This window comes from Ceratotherium simum, chromosome 10 (assembly GCF_057802395.1).
Source record: "Ceratotherium simum simum isolate JZ-2026a chromosome 10, ASM5780239v1, whole genome shotgun sequence".
NCBI lineage: Eukaryota > Metazoa > Chordata > Mammalia > Perissodactyla > Rhinocerotidae > Ceratotherium > Ceratotherium simum.
This window is the reverse complement of record NC_141909.1, coordinates 78,520,642-78,546,816: the sequence shown is the minus strand read 5'-3', so window position 1 is coordinate 78,546,816 and position 26,175 is coordinate 78,520,642. Positions and strand designations below refer to the sequence as shown.

At 42.3% G+C, this 26,175-nt stretch overlaps 1 protein-coding gene across 3 annotated transcripts in view; it reads right to left on the bottom strand.

Moving 5' to 3' along the window:
• The window catches only part of SPATA13 (spermatogenesis associated 13), a 351,835-nt gene that overhangs the window by 288,970 nt on the left and 36,690 nt on the right, over positions 1-26,175 (bottom strand). For all 3 annotated transcript variants that reach the window (XM_087436294.1, XM_087436291.1, XM_087436296.1), the window contains exon 2: positions 11,538-11,573. In XM_087436294.1, coding sequence (XP_087292420.1) covers positions 11,538-11,573 — 36 coding nt within the window. The remainder of the gene's footprint in view (positions 1-11,537; positions 11,574-26,175) is intronic.

Here is a 26,175-nt window from a genome sequence, read left to right as displayed (position 1 = left end):
AAGTGCTCATCAATAGATGAGTGGATAAAGAAGATGTAGTATTACTCAGCCATAAAAAAGAATGAAATCTTGCCATTTGCAACAACATAGACGGATCTAGAAGGTATTATGCTAAATGAAATAAGTCAAAGAAAGAGAAACATTGTATGATTTCACTTATATGTGGAAGATAAACCAACAAAACAAATGAACAAACAAACCAAAACAGAAACAGACTCATACATACAGAAAACAGACTTGAGGTTGCCAGAGGGGAGGGGCTGGGGACATGGGCGAAATAGGTGAAGGGGTTTAAGAGGTATAAACTTCCAGTTATAAAATAAATAAGTCATGGGGATGTAATGTATAGCATAGGGAATATAGTCGATAATATTGTAATAACTTTGTATGGTGACAGATGGTTATTAGCCTTGCTGTGGTGATCATTTCATATTGTACACAAATGTTGAATCATCATGTTGTACACCTGAAACTAATATAATATAGTATGTCAGCTTTACTTCAATTAAAAAAAAGAATGCCAGAGTCAATATTTTTTTTTAAATCTTTAAAAATGTATGGATAAGGTAGCAAGAGGGTAAAGTATTCCTCTGAAATCAGGAAAGAAGCTGTAGGATAAATCCAAGGAAATAAGAGATTATTGAACATTCAGCTAGCCTGGAAGCATCTTCTAGTCCCAGATGGCCTAGAGCTTTAATCTTAATGGAAACATGGGTGGGTAAGAGATTATGTGGGAGGAGAACCAGAGACCCCCACAGAAAGACAAGACACATAAAGGCTATGCCCTTAGAGGAATGTTAGACAAGGGAAAACATAAACACCCTCCCCAACCAGTAGACAAGGAAAGTTATCCGTCTTGGTCTTGGCTTTTAGTGGAATGAAAAAAAGTCACCCTTGAGTCAGGTTGTCAGATTTAGAAATAAAAATACAGGGTGCCAGGGATTTCTAGGGCAGTGAAACTATTCCATGTGATACTGTAATGGTAGATACATGTCACTATACCTTGTCAAAAATCCATGGAATGTACAACACCAAGAGAGAACCCTAATGCAAACCATGGACTTTGGGTGATAATAACGTGTCAATAGTGGTTCATTGATTGTAATAAATGTACCACTCTCGTGGGGGATGTTGATGGTGGGGGAGTCTGTTTCGGGGTGGGGAGGAGGGGGTATGTGAGAACTCTGTATGTAATGCTTAGTTTTACTATGAACCCAACCAAAGCTGCTCTAAATAATGAAGTCTATATAAACATATAGAAAATATAGGGTGCCCAGTTAAATTTGAATTTTATATAAACAACACATACTAAAAAAGTATTCATTGTTTATTTGAAATTCAGATTTAATTGAGCATCCTATATTTTTTATGGCCACACTACCCCTGAGAATCCATGGCTATTGGTCAGTCCTAACATAGATTTGGGTCTTAAACTCACATTATCTGTCTAAAAAACTGTAAGCTAAAATATTTATATTGGATAGACCCAAATTTGTATTATGCATAGGTGCCTGGTGGAAGCAAACAAAAATTCTTCCTGTAAAAATGTATCTTTACCCAGGCCTCAAAAAATTCCCACAAATACATTTCAAACAAATATAAAATTACAAAAAAACCCAAAAAAAACAAGGAAACAAAAGAGCCACAGAAAAAATAAATAATAGACCAGACTTGCAAGGACTTTAGATATTGGAATTATCAGATACAGAAAATAAAGTGTCTACATGTTTAAAGAAATAAAAGAGGAAATTGAACTCATAAGCAAGGAGAATTTTTAAAATGACCAGAAACATTAAGAAACAAACCTCTAAAATAGAGAAATATAATTACTGAAATGAAAAACTCAAGGCAACTGTTAAATAGCAGATTATACATGATTGATTAAAACATCAATGATCTAGAAGCCAGAATCAAGCACAGAGAAAGAGATAGAAAAACATGAAGGAAAGGTAAAGAACACCCAAGCTTGAGTAACAAGAACCAACAAACATTCAATTGAGATTCCACAAAGAGATAGTAAAGTGAATAAAGGAGAGGAAATTAGAATTTTCCAAAACTAGTAGGTATCAATCCTTGAAATGAAGAAGCATAAAGAATATCAAGAATTTAAAACAAATCCAGTCTTAGACACATTACTAAAAAACTGAAGAATGCCAAAGCCAAAAAAAAGATTTAAAAGCAGCCAGTGAAGAAAAGAGCCTTGTATCTAATTAGACCCTTGGCTGACTTCACTCCCTGTAACCATGGGAGTCAGAAGAGTATTGTCTGTGAGGTGCTAGGGGAAACCTAACTATCAATCTAGAATTATGCAGCCAGCAAAACTAACTTTCAAGAATGATGGCAAAATACAGACATTTTCAGATAAACAGATAATTCAGATAAATTGGGGGCAGTACACCAACAAGATACCCTCTTTAAAAGACTTTTAGAAGAATTTACTACAGGAGGAAAGAAAATGAGCCCAGAAACAAGGAATGATGAGCAAAGAAAGTGGTGACTATGTGAGTAAATCTAAACAAACATTAGTAGTATAAGATAATGATAATAGTCTAACCTGTGGGGATAAAAACAAAACCAAACCAAAAATATTTACAAAAGCACATATTGGACCATAAATCAAGTGTCACAAATTTTGAAAAACTGATATCAAATAGACTATGTTTTTTGACCACATATAATTAAATAATAAATCAATTTTTCAAATAACTTAAAAAAACCCTCTCCTATATGTTTGGAAATTATAAAAACATAAATCACGGATCAAAGAAAAAATATATTAGAAATTAGAAACAACTAAAACTGATTTATGCCAAAAGCACTTTTAATCCAAGTTTACGGTGTTAAATAGCTACATGATGTTTAAGACGACGTCTGAGAAGAGGAGGAGGAGGAAGAGAAAGAAGGCAGGGAAGAGCGCTTGCCTGGTGTTTCCGCAGCACCAGGTATTATTCTAAGTTCCTTACATATTAACATGTAATTTTCACAACAACCCTATGATACTGTCATTACCTCCATTTTAAGGATGTGAACTAAGGCACAGAGAAGTTAAGTTACCTGACCAAGGTCACATGGCCAGAAAGAGGCTCGGTTGCTTACATTAGAAAAGAAGAACTGAGGGCCGGCCCTGTGGCTTAGCAGTTAAGTGCGCGCGCTCCGCTGCTGGCGGCCTGGGTTCAGATCCCGGGTGCGCACCAACGCACCGCCTCTCCGACCATGCTGAGGCAGCATCCCACATACAGCAACTAGAAGGATGTGCAACTATGACATACAACTAGCTACTGGGGCTTTGGAGAAAAAAAAAAGGAGGAGGATTGGCAATAGATGTTAGCTCAGAGCCAGTCTTCCTCAGCAAAGAGAGGAGGATTAGCAAGGATGTTAGCTCAGGGCTGATCTTCCTCACAAAAAGAAAAAAAGAAAAGAAGAACTGAATACTAATGAACTAAGCATTAACAGACAGGTAGAAAAAAGCAACCCAACAAATCCAAGAATGTAGAAGAAAGGAAATAATAAAGATAAGAGTTAAAATTAATGAAATTGAAAACAAAGATACAATAGAGGAATAAGAAAGTCAAAAGTTGATTCTTTGAAAATATTAATAAGATGAATAAATCTCTAGCAAGATTAATCAAGGAAAAAAGGCAAAACAAAAAAAATATGAGGAATGAAAAGCAACATGACAGCCATATGACACAGATCTAGAAGATAAGACTATACTATAATCAACTTTCTGGCTGTATATTTGAAAACACAAAAAAATGCAAATATTTCTTGGACCGGTCCTGTGGCCTAGTGGTTAAGTTTGGCCCGGGTTCACAGGTTCGGATCCTGAGTGCGGACCTATACCACTCATCGGTGGCCATGCTGTGACGGTGACCCACATACAAAATAGAAGAAGATGGGCACAGATGTTAGTTCAGGGCAACTCTTCTTCAGCAAAAAAAAAAGAAAGAAAAAAAAAAGGCAAATATTCCTAGAAAAAATAATAGAAAATTGACTTAAGAAGAAACAATTAAAGAAAGTAAATCAGTCCTTTAAAATCTTCCTATAACAGAAAAAGCTGTTTTGTAACCAATTTCTATACCCACTTTTATAAACAATTTTACCAAACACTAAAGGTTCAAATAATTCTATCTTACCCAAACTTGATCAGAGAACAGAAAAACAGTAAATAACTAGTAATGAAACAGACCTCGAAGATAGGAGAGGATCTCTATGTAACCTCATGCCTCCCTCCCCCACTCACACCAAAAACAAGTAATAATTCATGTGCCCTTAATGTGAAGGGCACAAAACTTCAAACTTTTAGAAGAAAAATAGGAGACTATATGACTTGACTTTGGGATGGGAAAGGATTTCTTAACTCACAGGGAGCATTAATCATAAAAGGAAAAAGATTGAATACACGAAGAACTTCATCAAGATACTACAAAAACAGGTGAAATGTTGAGTCACACACGGGGCAGAAGATATTTGGAACCTATATAACCCACAAAGAATTAGTATCCAAAATATATGAAAAACAAGCAAGCCAATTCAAAAAAGAAACCAAAATATATGATCTGATATTTTATTGAAAAGAAATGTGAATGGCTAATAATTATTTGAAATATGCTTAACTTCATTAGAAGTCACAAAAAGGAAAATTCAAATCATAAGGAGATACCATTTTATATCCACCAAATTGCAGAAATGTGAAAAACGAGAATGTCGAATTCTGGTAAGGATTTAGAGCAAAGGGAGGTTGTATCTACCACTGGTTTTAAGTATAAATTGGTACAACTACTTTGGAAAAGAGTTTAGGATTATTTCTAAAGCTGAATATATAACTCCACTATGATCCAGCAACTCCTAAATGTACGCCCTAAAGAAATTTGTACATGGATTCTGGGAGACCTATACAGAATGTTCATAGAAGCATGTCTGCAAAAGTGAAGACTGGAAATAACTCAAATGTTCATCTGCAGGAGCATATAGATACATACACAGTCAGGCACCACATAACGATGTTTCAGTCAATGATGAACTACATATACGATTGTGGTCCCATAAGATTAGTACCATGTAGCCTAGGTGTGTAGTAGGCTGTACCATCTAGGTTTGTGTTAAGTACACTCTACGATGTTCGCACAATGACAAAATCGCCTAATGACACATTTCTCAGAACGTGTCCCCATCATTAAGTGACACATGACTGTACATACATTTTAGATATAAGTACAATGAAATACTTTAGAGCAGAGAAAATGGATACACCATAACCTCAAGCATCAGTATGGTTAATAAAAAGCAATTAGAAGGAGAATGCATAAACTATGATACCATTTTAATAAAATTTTTAAAAATAAGCAAAAATAAAAATACATCATTTAGGGACATATACATTTGTGGTAAAACAATAATGAAAAGCAAGAGAATTAAAAACAATATTCAGAATAATGACTACCTTTTGAGAGAAGACAGAGGTGTGCAATCATGGAGTAACATGCAGGGAACTTCAGATATTTATAATGTTTTATTTCTTAAGATGTATGGGGGGGGGATCCAGATGCTCACTTTATTAATATGCATCATAACAGACACACACACACACACACACACATATAAAACATATTCTTTTGCGTTACCAACTATTTATTAAAACATGAAAAACGTTTATAAAGAACTTACTCTGTGGCACCTAATAAGCGTTCAATGCCCAGGAATAACAGGAATAACAGTTGCTATGTCCGCTGTTCTGGAGAACTGTGCCCTGTGGCCACCATAAGATCTCTAGTGGCATGGGACTCAGGGGGATTGGGTCTCTAACACCTTCCAGATAGGACCCCACTCATATGTGTGGCTGGTCTGTCACTGCCAGAGCCCAAGAGTGTGAAGGGGTCTTTCTTCTTTAGCCAGTAGCTCCTGATTCATCTTTATCCCTTCATTCTCCTCATTCATTCATCCATCCATTCATTCAATAAATATTTAAATACCTACCAAGGTCTAGAAATCTCCAGACTTCATCTTTCATTCAAAGTCCTATAGTTTGAAGAATCTTAGGGTAACAAATGGGTCAGCCTGTCATAGATTCCTGGCTGAAGTCCAGCCCACGGTCTGTCTACTCACTCTCCCTTAGCCACCCTTCTACAAATGTCTGTGCTGAAATGGATTCTTCTTTTTTTTTTTTTGGGTGAGGAAGATTGGCCCTGAGCTAACATCTGTTGCCAATCTTCCTCCTTTTACTTGAGGAAGATTGTTGCTGAGCTAACATCTGTGCTCATCTTCCTGTATTTTTGTATATGGGATGTCGGCACAGCATGGCTTGATGAGCGGTGTATAAGTCTGCGCCCGGGATCTGACCTGCGAACCCCGGCTGCGGAAGTGGAGTGCACTAATTTAACCACTTTGCCACCAGCTGGCCCCTGAAATGGATTCTTCTGAATGAGAACTCAACTCTGATTCATCAACTTCCACAGCATATGATTCACAAGCCTCTCCAGCACATTGCCAATTTTGATCCACTCAATTCTAGTAACTGAAGCTCACAGCTCACGTATATCAACAACATGGAATATCTATCTGCATTACAGATAATCAGGGGATTTTATTAAGAACTGACTGTGATATTAGAGAAAGCCTATGTATATCAGTTTCCCATTGCTGGTGTAACCAATTACCACAAACTTAGTGGCTTGGAAACACAGATTTATTACCTACAGTTCTGTAGGTAAAAAGTCGAACATGGGTCTTCCTGGGCTAAAATCAAGGTGTCAGCAGGCTGCATTCTTCTCTGGAGCCTCTAGGGGAGAATCCATTTCACCACCTCCTCCAGCTCTTAGAGGCTGCCCGCATTCTTGGCTCGTGGCCCCTCCTCCACCTAGGGAGCCAGCAATGTCAGATCAAGTCCTTCTCACATCACATCACTCTGACCTACTCTTCTGCTCTCTCTTCCACTTCGAAGGACACTGTGATTTCACTGGGCCCACAGGGTAATCTAGGATCATCTCCTTGTTTTAGGATCAGCTGATGAGCGCCCTTAACTCCTCTTTGCCGTACAAAGTAATGTATTCACAGGTTCTAGGGATTAGAACATGGACATCTTGGGGAGGGGCCGTATTCTACCTATCACATTATGAAACATCTCTCATTATTCCCTAATTTTCTCTCTAAATTAGATAATCAAAAAGCAAGCATCAAGATCATGCTATCTCTACCCTCCAGAGAAATGAATTTCCTGAGCTATTCCTTAATTTAATGTCTACCTTTATAGAGGACTCAAGTAGGTTTGAACAACCTCTCTGTGTTTTTTTAAAAAAATAATTGAAGTTATTGTCCAGCATGTTATTCAGTGTTCTTTTTATATGAGAGCCTACACCATAAATTTTTGCTTGAGTTTAATTCCAGACAAACTTCTGATTCTGCAGATGTATTCATCAAATGAAAACAACGTGGCCCATGGTGCCGCCCACCTAGCGCCGGCTGCCAGAAAACCTAAGAGCTAAATCCAACCCACTTCCTGTAGATAGTTTCTGTTTTGTTTCAGCTCTGAAAAAATTCTTATTTTGGATTTTTAAAGTTACCTCAAGTACTCTAAGAAGTAGTAATAAAATGTAATAAAAGCATCTAACAATCATTTTAAAAAAGAAGATCACTTGCAACCATTTTTGAAAATTTTCCAAATGCTTCATCATGTTCAGAATACCATAATTAAGAAATATTAAGATTTTCTAAGAACTTACACCTGGTATGTGCTCAAAAGATATTTGGTGAATAATGCCTAATAAACAGTGAACACTATAGCATTTTATCTAAATCGAGCCCCACTGACCTAAACACTGCTTGGGTGTTCTGTGGGTTTGAGGCCCAAACCTACCAGCGGAAATAGAGGAAACCATAGACAGTAAAGCATATGCCTCCCACTCAGGCTTCTGCAAGTGCAGGCTAAGGGTTCATTAAGTCACACCTTGACATTCAAAGCAATTAGCTACAAATAAGTCCTCTGGCATTTATATGGGATCGCAGGGCTGCCTGACCTACCTTTTCTGCCTAATATTCTCTTCATCACCTTTATGCAACCTGTGCTCCAAGCAAACCGGATTCTTCAGGTTCTCCAAATTTCCTTTACTTGTGTTGTGCTCTGCACTCAGAATATGTCCGTCCCCATCTCTGTTTGTCACACTCCCGGAAGTCCTCCACGTCCATTCCCAGTGCCATCTCCTCCTCCTGCCCGACGTCGTCTCTCCCTTTTGAAACTCCATAGTATATTGTTTCTTTCTTACGGTTCTTGCAAATTATGTTTTACTTTGTAATGCAAGTGTACATACACACGTTTATGAACCACTTGAATTATTCATCTTTATACCCCCTTTTAGAAGAAAGTGCCTTGTAAATAATATGCACTCAAAAGCATTCATTGAATTTAACTGCAGTATCTATTAATTTTATGCTTAACTTTTGTTTTAATAGGAACAAAAACTATGCTATTGCTTATTACATTGCATTACATTTTATAGGCCAGATTATCTGAATGGTTTCCTCAAAGATTTGTTGAATTTTAAATACGTTTAGTTTAAGATTCAATAGTGCCCTCTTGTGGTCTCTGAGGGAAATTGGGCTTGCTGAGAGTTAACAGTCAAGACTATTTCAACTTATTTTTAGAACTTAAATTTGAAGTAATTCTCAATCAATTTCAGTTTTGAGGTTATGAATCAATTACCACTGAGTGATAAATTTCATTTGGCACAAAAGTGTCATTTTTATACGAAGAATAAATACAAGCAGTTATTTGAAATTTAGGTCAATGGTTTCCATCTCAAATGACAGCAAACCTTCTTTTAAAAAATATTAATATACTTTAAGTATTAATAAAATATTTGATTAAGGTTAAAAAGCAAGTTTTTGAAAAGTCACATATACTTTTTCAGTGCATGAGACTGAATATATCTGGGAACTTAGTGACAAAATATAGCACTATATTTTCATTTTTTTCATAATTTGGGACAATATCAATTGCAGATAAATTAAAAACTCAAGCATTCTGACTATACAATCAAATGCTCAAGTTTGAAGTGGAACAATTTAAAACAAGGAACTAAGTAAAATTCCAGAACATTAAACCCAGAAGTACAGCTCTTAATGAAGTCCAAATCCTCTAGTCACCATGCCTGTGGTCGGGGGTTATGCCAACAGGGAAAAGCCGTCTGAAGGAGGTCGTTCTGGCTGTTGGTGGGTCTCCTGCTCTGAGGCGGGCTTCCTCAGGGAGCAGCTGGAGTCAGCCCATCACAGGGAGGGCTTACACTTCAATCAAGGTAAAGGTCTGAATTCTGACGTGGGGCAAAGAGCTCCAGCGGGCCAGACACTCTATAGAAGGACTCCAGGGAGAAAGGGGAGGGGATCTCAACCCCCACCAGTCCTCACAGCTCCAGAAAGGATGAGAAGAAAGAGGGGCAACACTGAAATCTATACTTGTGGCTGCTAACTCGACCTCCTTTGAAAAAATGAAGTCTATTTAATAGAAACCTTTCCTGCACATGCACGAATGCTTCTCTCTCCTTGGGTCCCCGTTGTTGCACAGAACCTCTAAGCTGCCTAGGATTCCAACAATTATTTCCAAACATCATAATTTTTGAGAATGGTTCTATAGAATTTCCCCCACCATAGTTACATTTTTAAATAAGATCTGACCTCAGAGAAGCATTTTCATTAATAATATTTATTCTAATTGTAAAGAATGCACAAGAGAAAAAAAAGAATATACTCTTTGATAAGTTTGATAACTGTTTAGCATGTGACATCGAAAAATGTTCATAATACACATAAATTATTGCTAGATAAGAGATTTTTAATAATGAGTTTACCAAAAAGCAAAACAAAGCAACAAGAAACATGTAGAAATTGTAACTAGCTCTAGTACTGTAAATTCCTAGTGACTAGACAGTATAAAATACATACTGTTTATAAAAACACATACTGCTTTTCTCTTTCATAAATAAAAATCATGGAACTTCGGGGCTCCTTCTTAAGAAACACACTCACTTTCCCTGATATCACCCAAATTGTAATAATAATTGAAATGCACCCATTCAGGGATGCCTCAGTATTCTCCTTCATCCTAAATGTTGAAAACATTATAAAAAAGACCAAGTAAGTTTTTAATAGTTTCTCTTAATTTCTTTTCATCTGAGTGTATACTATATGATTTTGAAGTAAGATATAAAGATATGTGATAATCCATTCACATAATATGCAAAACTTGGGAATCCAAATGCCATTATGTAATTTTTTCACAAACAAATACAAATAGTTAAAAATTCAAAAAAATGTGTCAAGTAAGCAAAATATAGGAAAAATAGCCTCTTTGTTTCAGGTCGATGGTAAATGGCATATGAATGTCAACGTCAGGTAAGGTCAACGGTGCACCAAATCAATGAGTAATCCTCCGCTTGAACTTCAAACAAGCCAGTGGATCGCCCAGCTAATACGATGGGCCTCACTTGTCATTGGCGACTATTAACAGATAGACCTCTTTGGGTTTCTGACACGTAAAGGTAATCTCAAGTTGAATTTTCTAAATTTTGCATTGTCTAGCTCAGTTGAAGCTTTCCACAGGGGCCATCCACTTTAGTTGGAGAATAAGGAATACAAAATGATATTTCACTCAATACCTAAATGGCCTTCCTTAGATTCTTTACATGTTAGTCTTTAGTTAGGCACAATAGGTAAATCATGGCTATAAATGATGCTAAGATGACAAACATGATCTTTTGCAACATATCTATCTGTCCATCAGAAAAGACATTTTGGCCTTACAACTGTGAAGTGGTTAGTAATATAATAAATTTATAACAGGACATAAATATGTCATATATATGTATATTAAAATGTGTTAAACTCTAAGCTTATATTCATCCAATAAAAACCAAAAAAACCTGGGCCAAGCTGGCCCAGTGGCGCAGCGGTTAAGCACTCGCTCCACCTCAGCAGCCCGGGGTTCACGGTTTCCAATCCTGGGCGCACACCGACGCACCGCTTGTCAAGCCATGCTGTGGTGGCATCCCATATAAAGTAGAGGAAGATGGGCACGATGTTAGCCCAGGGCCAATCTTCCTCGGCGAGAAGAGGAGGATTGGCAACAGATGTTAGCTCAGGGCTAGTCTTCCTCACAAAAAAAAACAAAAAACAAAAACACTCCCAGGTTTTTATCACAATAAAATATCTTAAAAAGGTAAAAATCTCATGCCTGGTTCTCCATTGGTGTGGGGTGACTAATTTGCACGTTTCCAAAATAAAATCATTCCCAAGTTTGCCTACAAACTCGGATTGGCCACAATAGCAGAATATTTAGTGGCAATACTGCAGCTTAATGAATTTCATTTATGACCTAAAATTATGGTAAGTGGAGGTCTAACTTCAAAAAGGAAGATGTCACCCAAAGAGGCCTAACAGAAAGTCTATTTTGGAAGGTAAGAAAACTGTGAAGCTGTCAGTCTGCGAATCTAAGTATGACTTACAGGAGAGAGGGGGTGAGAGAGGGCACAAGGACACAAAGCCGTTCTTACCAGGTTTGGGGCACTGGCAACTCTTGAGGACAAGTTCTGGAGAGGAAGAAAAAGAGGTGGTGTTAGTGCACAGATGTGTAAAAACAGGCAATTTGAAGTTAAATTGGAATGTCAGAGCTCTATCTGACCTGAAGAAAATATATTAAATAAATAAATATATATGTACATATGTGTATGTGTACATATGTATGCACACACACACATATTTCACATGGCCTTAATAGCAGATTTTAACAGCACTGAGAAAATGATGCATTCTACCCAACATATTTGGATCACGCACCAGCCCCATGGTTCTGGCTGTGTATTTATAACTCTAAGCCCTGGGTTTCACATCTGTTGAACTCTGGTTCGGCGCATGGGCTCTAAAGCCAGACCACCCAGGCTCAAATCCCAGTGCACCATTCGTGCTCCATGACCCAGGCAGTCATTTAATTTCTCTCCTGGGCTAACAACAAAGAATTGTTGTGAGAATTAGGGGAGTTAATGTATGTAGAGAGCTTAGAGCAGTGCCCAGCACACTGTAAACATATATAAATATATGTCATTATTTTGGGGATTTGCTCTCTGTGGCTAAAAATTGGACCAATTCTCAGGAATCCTTGCTCCTTTACAGATATTTTTAGATATTTTATACTTACTTTATTAAACTCTCTCCCTGGCTCACTGCTTGGCCCTCTACCCAGAAAGTCCATACAGCCTTGTTCCATCCTGAGGCTCACCGCCTTTCCTTACCTTCGGCAAGCACACCTCCACAGAAGCTGCCTGCCACTTCTTAGTTAGGATGATGCTAATATTTAATGTTCATTATACCATCTAGGTGGGCATCTGTCTACCTATTCATTCTTTCATTCACCACCTTACCATGTATTTATTGAATGCTGCCAATGGGCCTAGGTGGGAACAACACAGGCATGAACGAGGCCAGATTCCCTGCACCCATGGAATTTACATCTGTGTTACATGCTAGGGGGCCAGGCTGGGTGGAGGCAGAACTGCCACCCTGTTGCTGGAACTGTGGCATATTGTGCATCCTGGAGTGTCCTACAGGCTTCTCTCTGAACAAGGACACAATAAAACTTCTGGAAGAGAGAATACTGGAGATACAATACTAGAGACACAACAGTTCATGAGGCCTGTGAGCAAGGGGGAAGAGGGGAGGGTGGAGGGTGGAGGGTGCTCAGCCTCGTAGACTATGCTCAGCTCCCTGGGAATGTGAGCCTGGGTGCAGTCAGTGGTGCTCAAGGTCAACCCAATGACCTTGCTTGGTTGTGGGCAGAAAAGGGCAATTTTGAGCCCAACATTGTGGATGTAGTTTGTATCACTTTCCCACCCAGCTGCGGAGGGATCGATGTTCCCAGTTCTTCTAATAAGAACTCAAGAAAGTCGGAAGTTAGTTAAATAAAACTGGTGCAACATCCAGGGTACTGTCAGAAATGGGAAGCATGCACGTTTGGATCTCGATAAGAACTGTGACTCCACTGGGAAACAGCCCTCCTGGCCACAGGGAGGGCAGCTACTGCCCCTCGGAGGGACCCGGGCCGTGTCAAAGAAGGAGAAGGAGTGCTACTTGTGGCAGAAACAGATTCCAAGTTACCCTGGCCTCAACCCGCCTAATCAGGAGGAACCGCCCAGGAGCAGAGCAGAATAAAGCCACAAACCAAGACCAAGAGCCGACGGACTGCAAGAGTGTCTGAGGAAAATGCGCAAAGCGCCCCGAATCCTGACAGGGCATGGACAGGCTTGGACTGGGGTTCTCGCCGTCTTACTGTGGGCCTCAGAGCTAAGACACTTGCCACTGTGGCTCACCACCCCCAACACACACAGCATGTGCCCTCCACATCACTGTAGAGCCGGGGGACCGGTGACATCAGAGGATGGAGCAGCATTAACTCCGTCTTCCCAAGGGAAGAGTGAAAACAGCACTTAGGAAGGTGCAGGAAAGTAAACAATGTCTTCGGCTTTATGGTAAAGAAAATATCTCTGGATATGAAGTTCTCTCTAAGCATAATTAGCTTTGTTTTAGTTATTTACGTTTTGTCATGACAGGGACTCCAGAAGGTTTGCCAGCTGAGGTTCACGTTCCAGGGAAGGTGCTCAGAAGAGCCGTCCCGAAAGCAGGGGCCCCTGCGAGGGTTGTCCTGGCGCCGGGGGACAGCCTGAGTGGGGCAGAGAGGAAGGACTCAGGGTGCGGGAGGGGGAGGCGGTTTTTGTGCTGCTGCTGCTGCTGTTTTGGGAGGCGGCTGGGGAGAACTGTAAATTAACTCTGACGAGAAACGTGGGAAGCAGGGAGGGGCAAGAAGCAAAGCTGAAGAGTAGACAGAATTTGGATGGCTCGCTTAGGAGCTGAGAGCACACCCTGAAGGACGACACCCGTCTGTCACACGGTCACATTTGCGCTGTTGATAAATCACCTGCGCGTGGAGAAGGGATTTCAGGGAAAGAAATGAGCTTGGAGGTAGGGTTATCCCTGAAATTTAGTTTTAATTGATGTGTACTTTGAAGAGAGAGTTTTCTTAAATTGTACAGTCCATCTAGTACCTCTCAGTGAGAGGTAAGTTGATAAGGCTTTAAAAAGAAACATTAAATAACTCCATGTATCTATTTTGGAGTAAGCTCTGGTCTTTGAAGATTTTTTTCTTCCAAGGCCTGTCTTGTTAAGACTCATATAGGTCATCGTCTAGATATGACAGACCTTATTCTGTCAAGAAAACACTGCTATTACCATAAAAATCCATAAAGTGCCAAAAAAGGAAGCTAACCCCAAACGAGACAATTCCTTGGAAACTATAACCAGAAAGGGAGGATGGCATGAGGCTACAACAGGGTGTGTGAATTACAGCTTTAATGAACATTTAAAGCACCTGTTTCCTTTCATCAGTCCCACACTGACCACACCATCCTCCATTTAAAGGAGGCCGTTAAATAACAATAATAAACTTTCAGGGATTTTGTTACAAACTAAGAAACTGAGGAAACAGGTAAACAGGCTGTTAAATAATCTTTGACCAAAATAACTGACAAGGAGACATGAAAGTCAAGAGAACACCCGGGAGAAAGTTAATTTTTTAATACTTCATATGATTATATTTTAAAAGTTTTTTACAGTAAAAATTTCTAAATATACTCAAAAGTAGAGATCAGGGAACCTCTGAACTCATCACCTTGCCTCAACAGCCACCACCATTTTGCTACACTCATGCCATTTATTTTCATTTTGCTGGATTTTTAAAAAGCAAATCCCAGTCATCACACCATTTCACCCCAAATCATTCAATGTTCTCTCAAAAAACGGGGACATTTTCTTACTTAGTCATAACGCCATTATCGCACTAAACAAATTATTATTCCTTGGTTAGCTCTTTAGTCCAATGATTCATTTGTTATAGTCCCCAAATTTACAAATAGGTGTTCCAGAAATTTGTTTATAAGTCAACTATTTCGATTTCAGGAACTATTTCCCCCAAGAGCATCTTTAACTCATACATCACCTGAAACAGAACAATTTTCCAGCTAAAAATGGTTGAAAGGAACATTTACTACATAGAAATATTTTATTTCAATGGAATAACTGGGAATAAACATCTTCGTATGCATTGGTTTTGTCCATACTTAAAACTATTTCTATCCTAAGTGAAATTCACGAATTAGGATCATCCTGAGACTCTTGCTTCGTGCTGCCACACTTCTTTCCAGAAGTGCTGTAGACCAGCGCTTCTCACACCTTAATGTGTGTTGGAATCACCTGGGCATTTTGTTCAAGTGCAAATTCTGGTTCGTTACATCTGGGGAGGGGCTCCCAGGGGACACCTATGCTGCTGCTTATGGACCGTCCATGGACCACCTGTTATTGGTTGAACCGTGTCCCCCTTGCCCCAAATTCATACGTTGGAGTCCTAAACCCCAGTAGCTCAGAATGGGACCTTATTGGGAATAGGGTCAGTGCAGATGTAATTGGTTCAGATGAGGTCATTAGAGTAGGCCCTAATCTGGTATGATTTATGTCCTTACAAAAAGGGGTAACCTGGACACAGACATGCACACATGGAGGATGCCACGTGAAGACTGGAGTCATGCCATCAGAAGCTAGGAGAGAGGCCTGGAACAGATCCTTCCCTAGTGCCTTCAGAGGGAGCACAGCCCTGCCGACACCTTGATCTTGGGATTCCAGCTTCCAGAATTGTGAGACCCTCAATATCTGTGGTTTAAGCCCTCAGTTTGTGGTACTGTACTTTGTTACGGCAGCCCTAGCAAACTAACGCACCACCCTTCATGTAGCCAGGGCTTGGCGGGTTGTCTCTTGAACACACTGGAGCACTGCATCCAGGGTTAGGGTAGTGGCTAAAAACTTAGATTCTGTAGGCAGACAGGCCTGCATTCCATTATTTGTGCTGAGTAACTTCATACATTATTTAACTAGGCCGACCTTTGATTTCCTCATATGTGAAATGGACGTGACAATATGCAGATGCATCTCATGGGGGTCATTCGAGGATTAAATAAAAAGGTGCATGTGGGGGCCGGCCCCGTGGCTTAGCGGTTAAGTACGCGTGCTCCGCTACTGGTGGCCCAGGTTTCGGATCCCGGGCGCGCACCAACGCACCGCTTCTCCAGCCATGCTGAGGCCGTGTCCCACATACAGCAACTAGAAGGATGTGCAACTATGACGTACAACTATCTACGGGGGCTTTGGGGGAAAAAAAAAGGAGGAGGAGGATTGGCAATAAATGTTAGCTCAGAGCTGGTCTTCCTCAGCAAAAAGGGGAGGATTAGCATGGATGTTAGCTCAGGGCTGATCTTCCTCACAAAAAAAAAAAAAAAGGTGCATGTGACGTTCCTAACTCTGTTGAATTCGTGAGAGTAGTTTTGAGGGCAAAAAAGTGGAGAAAAACTCAGCTTATAGGGAACCAGGGAGCAAGTGGGTGGTAAGGAATGGAAGTAGTGGGTGTGGATTACTCTTTCAAAGCTTTTTTTGGAAAAAGGAAAGTTAAAGAGAAATGAGACTTGAAGGACTCACAAGGTGAAGGAAAAAGTAGGTCCTCAGGATCGGTGGGAGTTAAGCTTGTTTGTACATATCTTGTCCCCGTTCTGAGAACAGGTGGAACAGAGGGCACTGTCAGAGGCGATGGCCCCAAGCAATCACTGTAGGATGCCCAATGCCTTTACCCTCTCAGTGAGTCCACTACCAAGTTTTATTTACAGATGCAACAGGAGGCAAGACCAGGTCCTGTCCCTGTGATTTCACAGTCTGGGGTGCAGGAGGAGTTGGACGGTAAAACCATCACTACAAGTGTATGAAGAAGGGCAGAGAAGCCCGGGGACACCACCTGGTCTGGGAGCTCTAGGTCTGGGAGCTCTAGGTCTGTGAGTTCAGAGAGATTTCGGGCTTCACAGGCTCTGGCAGTTCACCCCTGGTGGCCTCCCTGAGGCCTTCCTAGGTCTGCTTGTGCAGGAAGGGCCAGCCCTCAAGCTCCAGGCCATCCACCCTGCCCCAGGCCAGGGCCTGAGGTTGGCATCGCTGGCTGCCTCTTGCCACCCAGGCTAGGGCTACCAGGTGCCTGGATAGATGGCTGCTTGGCCAGAGGAGAGGCCGCCTGTCTCTATGTTCCCTGCCAGGCGGGATGTTAGAGGCTTGGTGGGTGGGCTCTGCTCCTCCAGTGAAGTTAGAGCCCCATGTTTTCAGCCACACCTGAAGAAGAAAGCAAGGCAGGGCCAGTCCCTTGTTGGCAAACCTAAGGCTCCTGATGCCACTTGGTGTGCTGGTATAGTCTGCCAGCTGCACGTGCAGCCCTACAACTCAAGGGTGCCGCCCAGCCTGGGCACGGAGAGCAGTGGGAGGGCCCTAGAACTCTTCTACGGTTCGGGGCTCTGTCCTCACCAGCAGCTACACTCTCAAGCACTGGCAGCTGGGTCACCATGCTCCCCAGGGATGGGGCAGCAAGGCCAGGTTCCACCCCAGGACTATTATTTCAGGGCCCAGACCAATTGTGAAATGCAGTGACCGAGTGGGATAGTCAAGCTGGCATTGCCTCAGGAAAGGGGAGAAGAAAAATTCCTAGAACCAGGTGCTCGGGAGTTACGCCCACTTCTGGGTGTGCTGGTGTAGTCTGCCAGCTGCATGTGCAACCCCACGGCAGGCAGGATCCCCGAGTGCTGATCTAGGTTGGGGGCAGCACCCCCAAAACATGGGCCCGGCCTAGGGCTGAAGCTGACCCGACCCACCTGTGGAGTGCGGCCCTGCAGGGAGCGGGCCAGGTGGATCAGTCAGGTCCAGAGAAGAAACCAAAATCAAGATCTCAAAGGGGTGAGCCAACTGGACTCATCACAGCAGCACGAAGCAGAAAGAGACAAGAAAGGAAGTGGTCACGGGGGAGAGGGAAGCTCAGGTTCAGGGAATTTCTATAGGAAAAGCCAGCGTACTCTACCCCTGGAGACTGGCGTAGGAGACATTGGCCAGGCTGTGGCGAAGCAGCCAGTGGAGGAAGAAAGGGAGGAGATGAGGGATTGGAATAAATATCTGTGGAAGGAGGACGGAAGGAGAAGGGAAGTGGCATCATGGGAGGAAAAGCAGATCTGGTTCACGCCGCAGGTGGAACAGCTTCCCAGGCGGAGCACAAGACCAAGGGACAGTGGGGGAGGTGGCCCTGCTAGACCAGCAAGGCCCAGAGAAGAGAGACAAGAGACCACAGGAGGATGATGGTCCTCTAGTCCTTGCCTCCATGTTGGTGACGTCTGAGACCCACAGAACTACCTGTGTCAGCTCTTCATGGCACTGGCTGGGGAGGGAGTGCTACCTTGGATCTGTGCTGCCCTCTGGCAGGGCCTGGCAGCAGAGGGCTCCCTTGGGTTCCCGTCCTGGCTGCCTTTTAGGCTCCCGTTTGTTCCCAGAGGACATGACTACTGTGTTCTGTCTCGAGAGCAGCCTCCACCCACTTGTTTCCATTGCTGTCTTTTTGCCATCTCTTCCCTCTCCGTGGCGGACTTGAAGTCACTCTATCAGCTGGTGGCAGGAAGAGTCTTCTTCATAGACAGAGGCTGCAGAACAATTTAACCAAGAGCACTCTGGGATGTGTGAGGAGGGAGTGTACGGGAGAGGGAAGGGAGAAGGAGGGGGAAGGGAGCGTGGGGAGCAGGGGGGAGCGCCAGGGAAGCAGAGGAGGGCAGGAGGGGCAAGGGAGCCCTCCATTGGGAGAGAGGAGCAGGAGGGCCAGGAGCACAAACCTCTGTGGTGGCAGCAATGATAGAGGCACTGGGAGCTGTCCTGCTTCTGCAACACAAGGCCGAGGACAAGCAGTGACCGCGGGCTCTGCTGACTCGCTCCCACATGCACCCACCCACAGATAAAGGAAAACTGCAAGAAAGGCCCCTCAGCCCACAAACTTCAGGACTTAATGCACATGTAGTTTCCCCTGAGATTTAGACACAATCAGGTCTGATCATTAAGCGTTTAGATTATTCGAATATTTCTTCTTGGTATACAACAGATATTGACCAGAGAAGAAATGTGTCTTAGCAACCACACTTTGTCTCGTTCAGCAGATGGGACAGACTGAAAAGGGAAGAAGTCTGGAGCGACGAGCTCTCCATGGACCTGCCAGTCTCCCCCTCAACCTAGGAGAGTCGGGGCAAACAGCGGACACCTCAGCTCCCTGACCGCGAGCCCCTGGGCAGTCGTCTACCCCCTGCTGCTAGGCCAGATAATCCGGAAGGCTTGGAGAAAGAGCTGGCGTTTGTTTGAACTGGACCTTTCAGGAAGGTGGGCTCTGGATATGTAAGGATGGGGCAGTGGATACAAGGAGAGGCAAGTCCAAAACGAAAGAGAGTGGAGAGCCGAAGTGACCCTGCACCTCCACCTCATCTTCCCAGAGGCAGCACTCTGTTTATCGCAAAGCAGTGGCATCCTTTCCTTACCACCATTCTCGAGGCTGCCCTTCCCACTTAGAACAAAACCCACAATCCTTACTGGGAGCTGACAATGCAGAATAACGAGTGTGAGGAGCTCGGGCTGTGTGTCCGGGTGGCCCTCCTGGCTCCACCTCTGCCAAACCACGTGACTTGAGGTGCCAGCCTGGCCGATACTCCATTCCTCAGCCGTAAAATGGGATCACGGCAGTCCACAGTCATGGGACGACGGTGACGAGTCAGTATGCCGGTACAGGCAAGGCGCGCAGACTGGCGGCTCACAGAGTTAGTGCTCCAGACCTCACAGCTGCTATTATTAGCAGGCACAGCAGCAGGAGCTACAAGGGCCTGCCGGTCCGGCATCTCCCTGGCTCCTCTGCCCCAGGTTGCGCCCCAACTCCCCCTCAGTTTGCTGGGCTCCATGCTGGCCTCCTTCAGTTCCTTCATGTGTCACGGCATATGAAATGGGAACAGTGCTGTCATGTAGTCGTCTGAAACTGTTGCACCTTAATACTGCTTACAGATTTTTTTCTATCACATTCTCAATCTAATGAAGCCCAATGTTATGCAAGGCTCAAGGATGCTATGAAGGCCTGGTATATACCTGCTGATGAATTAGTGGATCTCCTAAAGACTCGAGGGTGACAGCTCATAGGTACGCTGGGAATAGGAAAACTTTTATACAAGGAAATAACGAATGCTAACATTTAAACTTCCCCTCTATATCCTCTGAGATATACCTTACTATGTCCACTGTTAATTTTTCATTTAATTATAGAATTATGGTTGGTTCCTCACAAAATTGCTGTATTTTCTTGGCGGTTCACACTGAAAAGCGAAGGAATGTAGCAGGGCCCTACGGCCGCTTCCAGCTCAACTGTTCTGAATGTTTTCTATCCAGAACACAAGTCTGAGCGTGGTAATCGTGTATCGGAACAGGTGATAATTACGCAAGAAATAGCGCACTGTATTTTAGAAGGTCGACTCTAAGGTCAGGGAGTGGAAGTCTTTGTTAAGGAGGGAAAGTGTCAGCTATGCTGCTGTGTGCACAAACAGGAGTCCACTCCTCCACTGACAGAGATGCCTAGGCCGCTGCTTGTTGTGCCTCAGGTGCAACTTGTACGGCTTCTTGACAAGCCGAACAGAATGTGCGTTCTTCGGGAAATGCCCTTCTCAATTCTGTGTCCTTAGACCCCTTTCATGACGTTCATCAGCTGTTCTTCACAGCGACTATTTTAAAGAGTTTCATCAACTAAACCATCTTGTCCCTATCCTGCACCCCTATCCCCACACCAAGAGTGATCAAAACACAGGACTTCATTCTTTCACCAGGCAAGACAGCTATGTAGTTGTACCTTTTCACCAACTATTCCATATTCCACAAGCATCATTAACATTGTTTTCATCTTATATCTGCATATACACCATCTCGAATACTTAAATCGGAGCTCCTGCCCGGGACCTACCCTACTAGGCACGTGGTGAGCACTCTAATTGGTCCAAGATGCTGGGCAAGTCTCCATTCCATCTAAAGGGATCCCTGATTCTTGCTTCTAAGCACGTGCATATCTTTTAGGAACATGGTTTCATATATCCATTCAGATTTGTTAAACATTATAAAAATGTAAGAATTAAAACAATTTTGAAATGCGAGCACAATATACAGGCTGCCAAAGAACAGAATTTCTTTACAGTTAAATGCTGATGTTGTCTTCTAGCATATAACTCCTCCCCAGAGAGGCAGAAAAAGCATAGTTCTCTTGAAATAAAGATTCTCAGGATATTATTTACTTTGAGAAAAACTTAGAGCTTTTTAAATTGAAAGCAGGGGCTCGAGTCAAGATGGCGGTGTAAGCAGACTCTGAACTCACCTCCTCCCGTGAACACAGCCACTTTACAACTACTCGTGGAAAAATTACCCCTGAGACAGAACTGAAAACTGGATAAGAGGAACTCCTGCAGCAGCGGACAATCCTAACTGAGGTAGAAGAGGCAGAAACTCCCTTCTGGAGAGAAAAACGCCGCCTTCACAAGCCGCCAGCTTCACGGCCGCCGGGAGCAGCTCACAGGTACGCAGCCCTCCCTGGAGGCGCGGGGCCCTGAGCCGGGGAGCGCCCCCGCTGTGGGCATTTTGTGGACCCAGCACAATCGAGACCAGCGGCATAATATCTGACTGTGCCTGCTACTAAAACATTGGGGAGTACCCCCACAAAACCAGGTTCACAAACTAAAACCGGCTCTTAGAGGGCCCACACGCAAACTCACCCGTTTCAGAAAGCATCCTAAAATCACCAGAAAGAAAGGTGCACAGTGCTGTGGTGAAAAGAGACTCACCTAATAGGCCCTGAGTGCATCTCGGTGAGGGGTGAGACCTCTCCAGGGACTGGGACATTGGCGGTGGCCATTGTTGTGGCCTGGTGTGGGCGTGCTGACACAGACACCATTGGAGTTCTCCCTGAGGTCTGCTAGCCCAGGGTCTGCCCCACCCGCTACAGCACCGATTTAATCCAGCTCAGCCAGGGCAGGCAGCCCACCCTAGAGACTGGCCCCACCCAACAACAAGCCCTCAGGCAACTTGTGGGCCTGCATAGATAGGTGACTGGATTCTCCGCAGCCTGGCAACTGAGCCGACTTTAGCAGGGCAGGGTGTGCACAAGGAGCTAGTGGAGAGTGTGGGGTGGTGGTGGAGTGTGTGGGGCTCCCACCGTGGAGAGACTGGGTCCGCTTCGGGAGGTCGGGGCACGCACACGGGGCAGGACTGTGTTGACTGTGTGTGTGGACCTGTGGGCGGCAGGGCTTGTCAGAAGACTTGTGCTTCTCAAAGACCCACATAGGGGGTTTGCCCCACCTTCCAAAGCCTGAAAAAATTGGGTGCTCCTGTGCCTGAGGCCAGCCCCACCCAGCTGCAATCCTCAGAGAGCTGACAAGAGACCTAATAGGCTAGAGGCTTACAGCAATTGTAAGGCCCTGAGCCTAACAACCTGCTAGCTGGGGGCCTACTCACTTAAAAGAAATACTGCAACACAAATGTGGTATTAGAACTTGCAGCCAACTGTGCTGGGGATCCCCACACCTGATAAAGAGACTGAAGGGCCCACGACAACTACAAGCAGCTGAGCATTACAACAGCTGGCCAGGAGCATAACTCGGCCTCCCTGGGTGCCTACAGGGAGAGCAAACAGGCCACAACAGAAGGACACACATAGCCCACATAGGGGTCACCCCTGGAACATTGAGAACTGAGGGAAGCACACTGGAAGCCTCCTAAGGCATCACTTACATAAGGTCACCTATCCAAGAGCAGGAGACGTAGCTGACCTACCTAATACGTAGACACAAGCACAGGGAAAGAGGGAAAATGAGGAGGCAAAAGAATACATTCCAAGTAAGGGAACAGGACAAAACCCCAGAAAAGGAACTAAGTGAAACAGAAACGAGCAACCTACCTGACAGAGAGTTCAAACTAAGAGTGTTAAGGATGCTCACTGATCTGGGGAGAAGAATAGATGAACTTAGTGAGAATGTCAACAAAGAAATGGAAGATATAAAAAAGAACCAATCAGAAATGAAGAATACAATACTGGAAATGAAAAATTCACTGGAGGGACTCAAAAGCAGAGTAGAGGATACAGAAGAACGGATCTGTGAGCTGGAAGAAAGACTAGAAGAAATTACCCAAGGTGAACAGGTAAAAGAGAAAAGAATTAAAAAGAGTGAGGACAGTCTAAGGGACCTCTGGGACAACATCAAGCGCACTAACATCCGTGTTATAGGTGTCCCAGAAGGAGTAGAGCGAGACAAGGGGGCAGAGAATCTATTTCAAGAAATAATAGATGAAAACTTCCCTAACCTAAGGAAGGAAACAGACATCCAGGTACAGGAAGCACAGAGAGCCCCAAACAAGATAAACCCAAAGAGGCCCACACCAAGACACATCATAATCAAAATGTCCAGAATTAAAGATAAAGAGAGAATCCTAAAAGCCGCAAGAGAATGTCAAGTTACATACAAAGGAAACCCCATAAGGCTATCAGCTGACTTCTCAGCAGAAACCTTACAGGCTAGAAGAGAATGGCACGATATATTTAAAGTGCTAAAAGGAAAAAACTTACAGCCAAGAATACTCTACCCAGCAAGGTTATCATTCAAAATGGAAGGAAAGATCAAAATTTTCCCAGACAAGCAAAAATTAAAGGAGTTTGCCACCAAGAAACCCCTGCTACAAGAATGTTAAAGGGACTGATTTAAGGGGAAAAGAGAAGACCACAAATAGGAAAAATTATCTATTTCCATGATAAGAACGTAATGGATACAAATGCACAAAAAAGAGGTTAGATGTGATATCAAAAACATAAACGGAGGGAGGAGGGGAGTTAAAGAGTACAGCTTTCAGACAGAGGTCAAACTAAAGTGACCATCAATTCTGTATAGAAGAAGAAAGGAACAGAGAAGGACTACTAAAACACTGAGAAAAAAAAAAGTTAAAATATGGCAGTAAGTACATATTTATCAATAGCTACTTTAAACGTCAATGGACTAAATGCTGCAATTAAAAGGCATAGGGTGGCTGATTGGATAAAAAAACAAGACCCATATGTATATATGCTACATACAAGAGAGACACTTCAGACCTAAAGACACTCACAAACTGAAAGTGAAGGGATGGAAAAAGATACTCCACGCAAATGGCAATGAAAAGAAAGCTGGGGTAGCAGTACTCATATCAGACAAAATAGACTTTAAAACAAAAACTGTAAAAAGAGACAAAGGAGGGCATTACATAATGATCAAGGGAACAATCCAACAAGAGGATATAACACTTGTAAATATCTACGCACCCAATGTAGGGGCACCTAAATATATAAAGCAATTATTAACAGACATAAAAACAGAAATAGACAGTAACACAATAATAGTAGGGGACTTTAACACTCCACTTACACCAACGGATAGATCATCCAAACAGAAGATCAATAAGGAAACATTGGCCTTAAACAACACACTAGAACAGATGGACCTAGTAGATATATACAGAGCATTCCATCCAAAAACCAAAGAATACACGTTCTTTTCAAATGCACATGGAACATTCTCCAGGATTGATCACATATTAGGCCACAAAACAATTCTCCATAAATTTAAGAAGATTGAAATAATACCAAGCATCTTTTCTGACCACAATGGTATGAAACTAGAAATCAACTATAGGAAGAAAATCAGAAAAGCCACAAATACATGGAGATTAAACAAAATGCTACTGAACAATGACTGGGTTAACGAAGAAATCAAAGAAGAAATCAAAAAATACCTGGAGACAAATGAAAATGAAAATATGACAGGCCAGAATTTATGGGATACAGCAAAAGCGGTTCTAAGAGGGAAGTTTATAGCGATACAGGCCTATCTCAACAAACAAGAAAAATCTCAAATAAATAATCTAACAATGCACCTAAAGGAACTGGAAAAAGAAGAACAAACAAAGCCCAAAATCAGTAGCAGAAGGGAAATAATAAAAATCAGAGCAGAAATAAATGAAATAGAGACCCAAAAAACAATAGAAAAAATTAATAAAACCAAGAGCTGGTTCTTTGAAAAGATCAACAAAATTGACAAACCTTTAGCTAGACTCACTAAGAAAAAAAGAGAGAAGGCACAAATAAATAAAATCAGAAATGAAAGAGGAGAGGTTACAACAGACACCTCAGAAATACAAAAGATTATAAGAGAATACTATGAAAAGCTATATGCCAACCAATTCGACAATCTGGAAGAAATGGATAAATTCTTAAAATCATACAACCTTCCAAAACTGGATCAAGTAGTAGAGAATTTTAATAGACCAATCACCAGTAAGGAGATCGAAACAGTAATCACAAACCTCCCCAAAAATAAAAGTCCAGGACCAGACGGCTTCCCTGGTGAATTCTACCAAACATTCAAAGAAGAATTAATACCTATGCTTCTCAAACTCTTCCAAAAAATTGAGGAGGGGGGGAAGCTCCTTAACTCATTCTACGAAGCCGACATTACCCTGATACCAAAACCAGACAAGGACAACACAAAAAAAGAAAATTACAGGCCAATATCACTGATGAACATGGATGCGAAAATCCTCAACAAAATACTAGCAAATCGCATACAACAATACGTTAAGAAGATTATACACCATGATCAAGTGGGATTTATTCCAGGTATGCAGGGATGGTTTAACATCCACAATTAAATCAACGTAATACACCACATTAATAAAATGAAGAATAAAAATCACATGATCATCTCAATAGATGCAGAGAAAGCATTTGACAAGATACAGCATCCATTTATGATAAAAACTCTGAATAAAATGGGTATAGAAGGAAAGTACCTCAACATAATAAAGGCCATATATGACAAACCCACAGCTAATATCATCCTCAATGGTGAAAAACTGAAAGCTATCCCTCTAAGAACAGGAACCAGACAAGGATGCCCACTCTCACCACTCCTATTTAACATAGTACTGGAAGTCCTAGCCAGAGTAATCAGGCAAGAGAAAGAAATAAAAGGGATCCAAATTGGAAAGGAAGAAGTGAAACTGTCACTATTTGCAGATGACATGATTTTATATATAGAAAACCCTAAAGAATCCACCAGAAAACTTTTAGAAGTAATAAACGAATATGGTAAAGTTGCAGGATACAAAATCAACATACAAAAATCAATTGCATTTCTGTACACTAACAACAAAGTAGCAGAG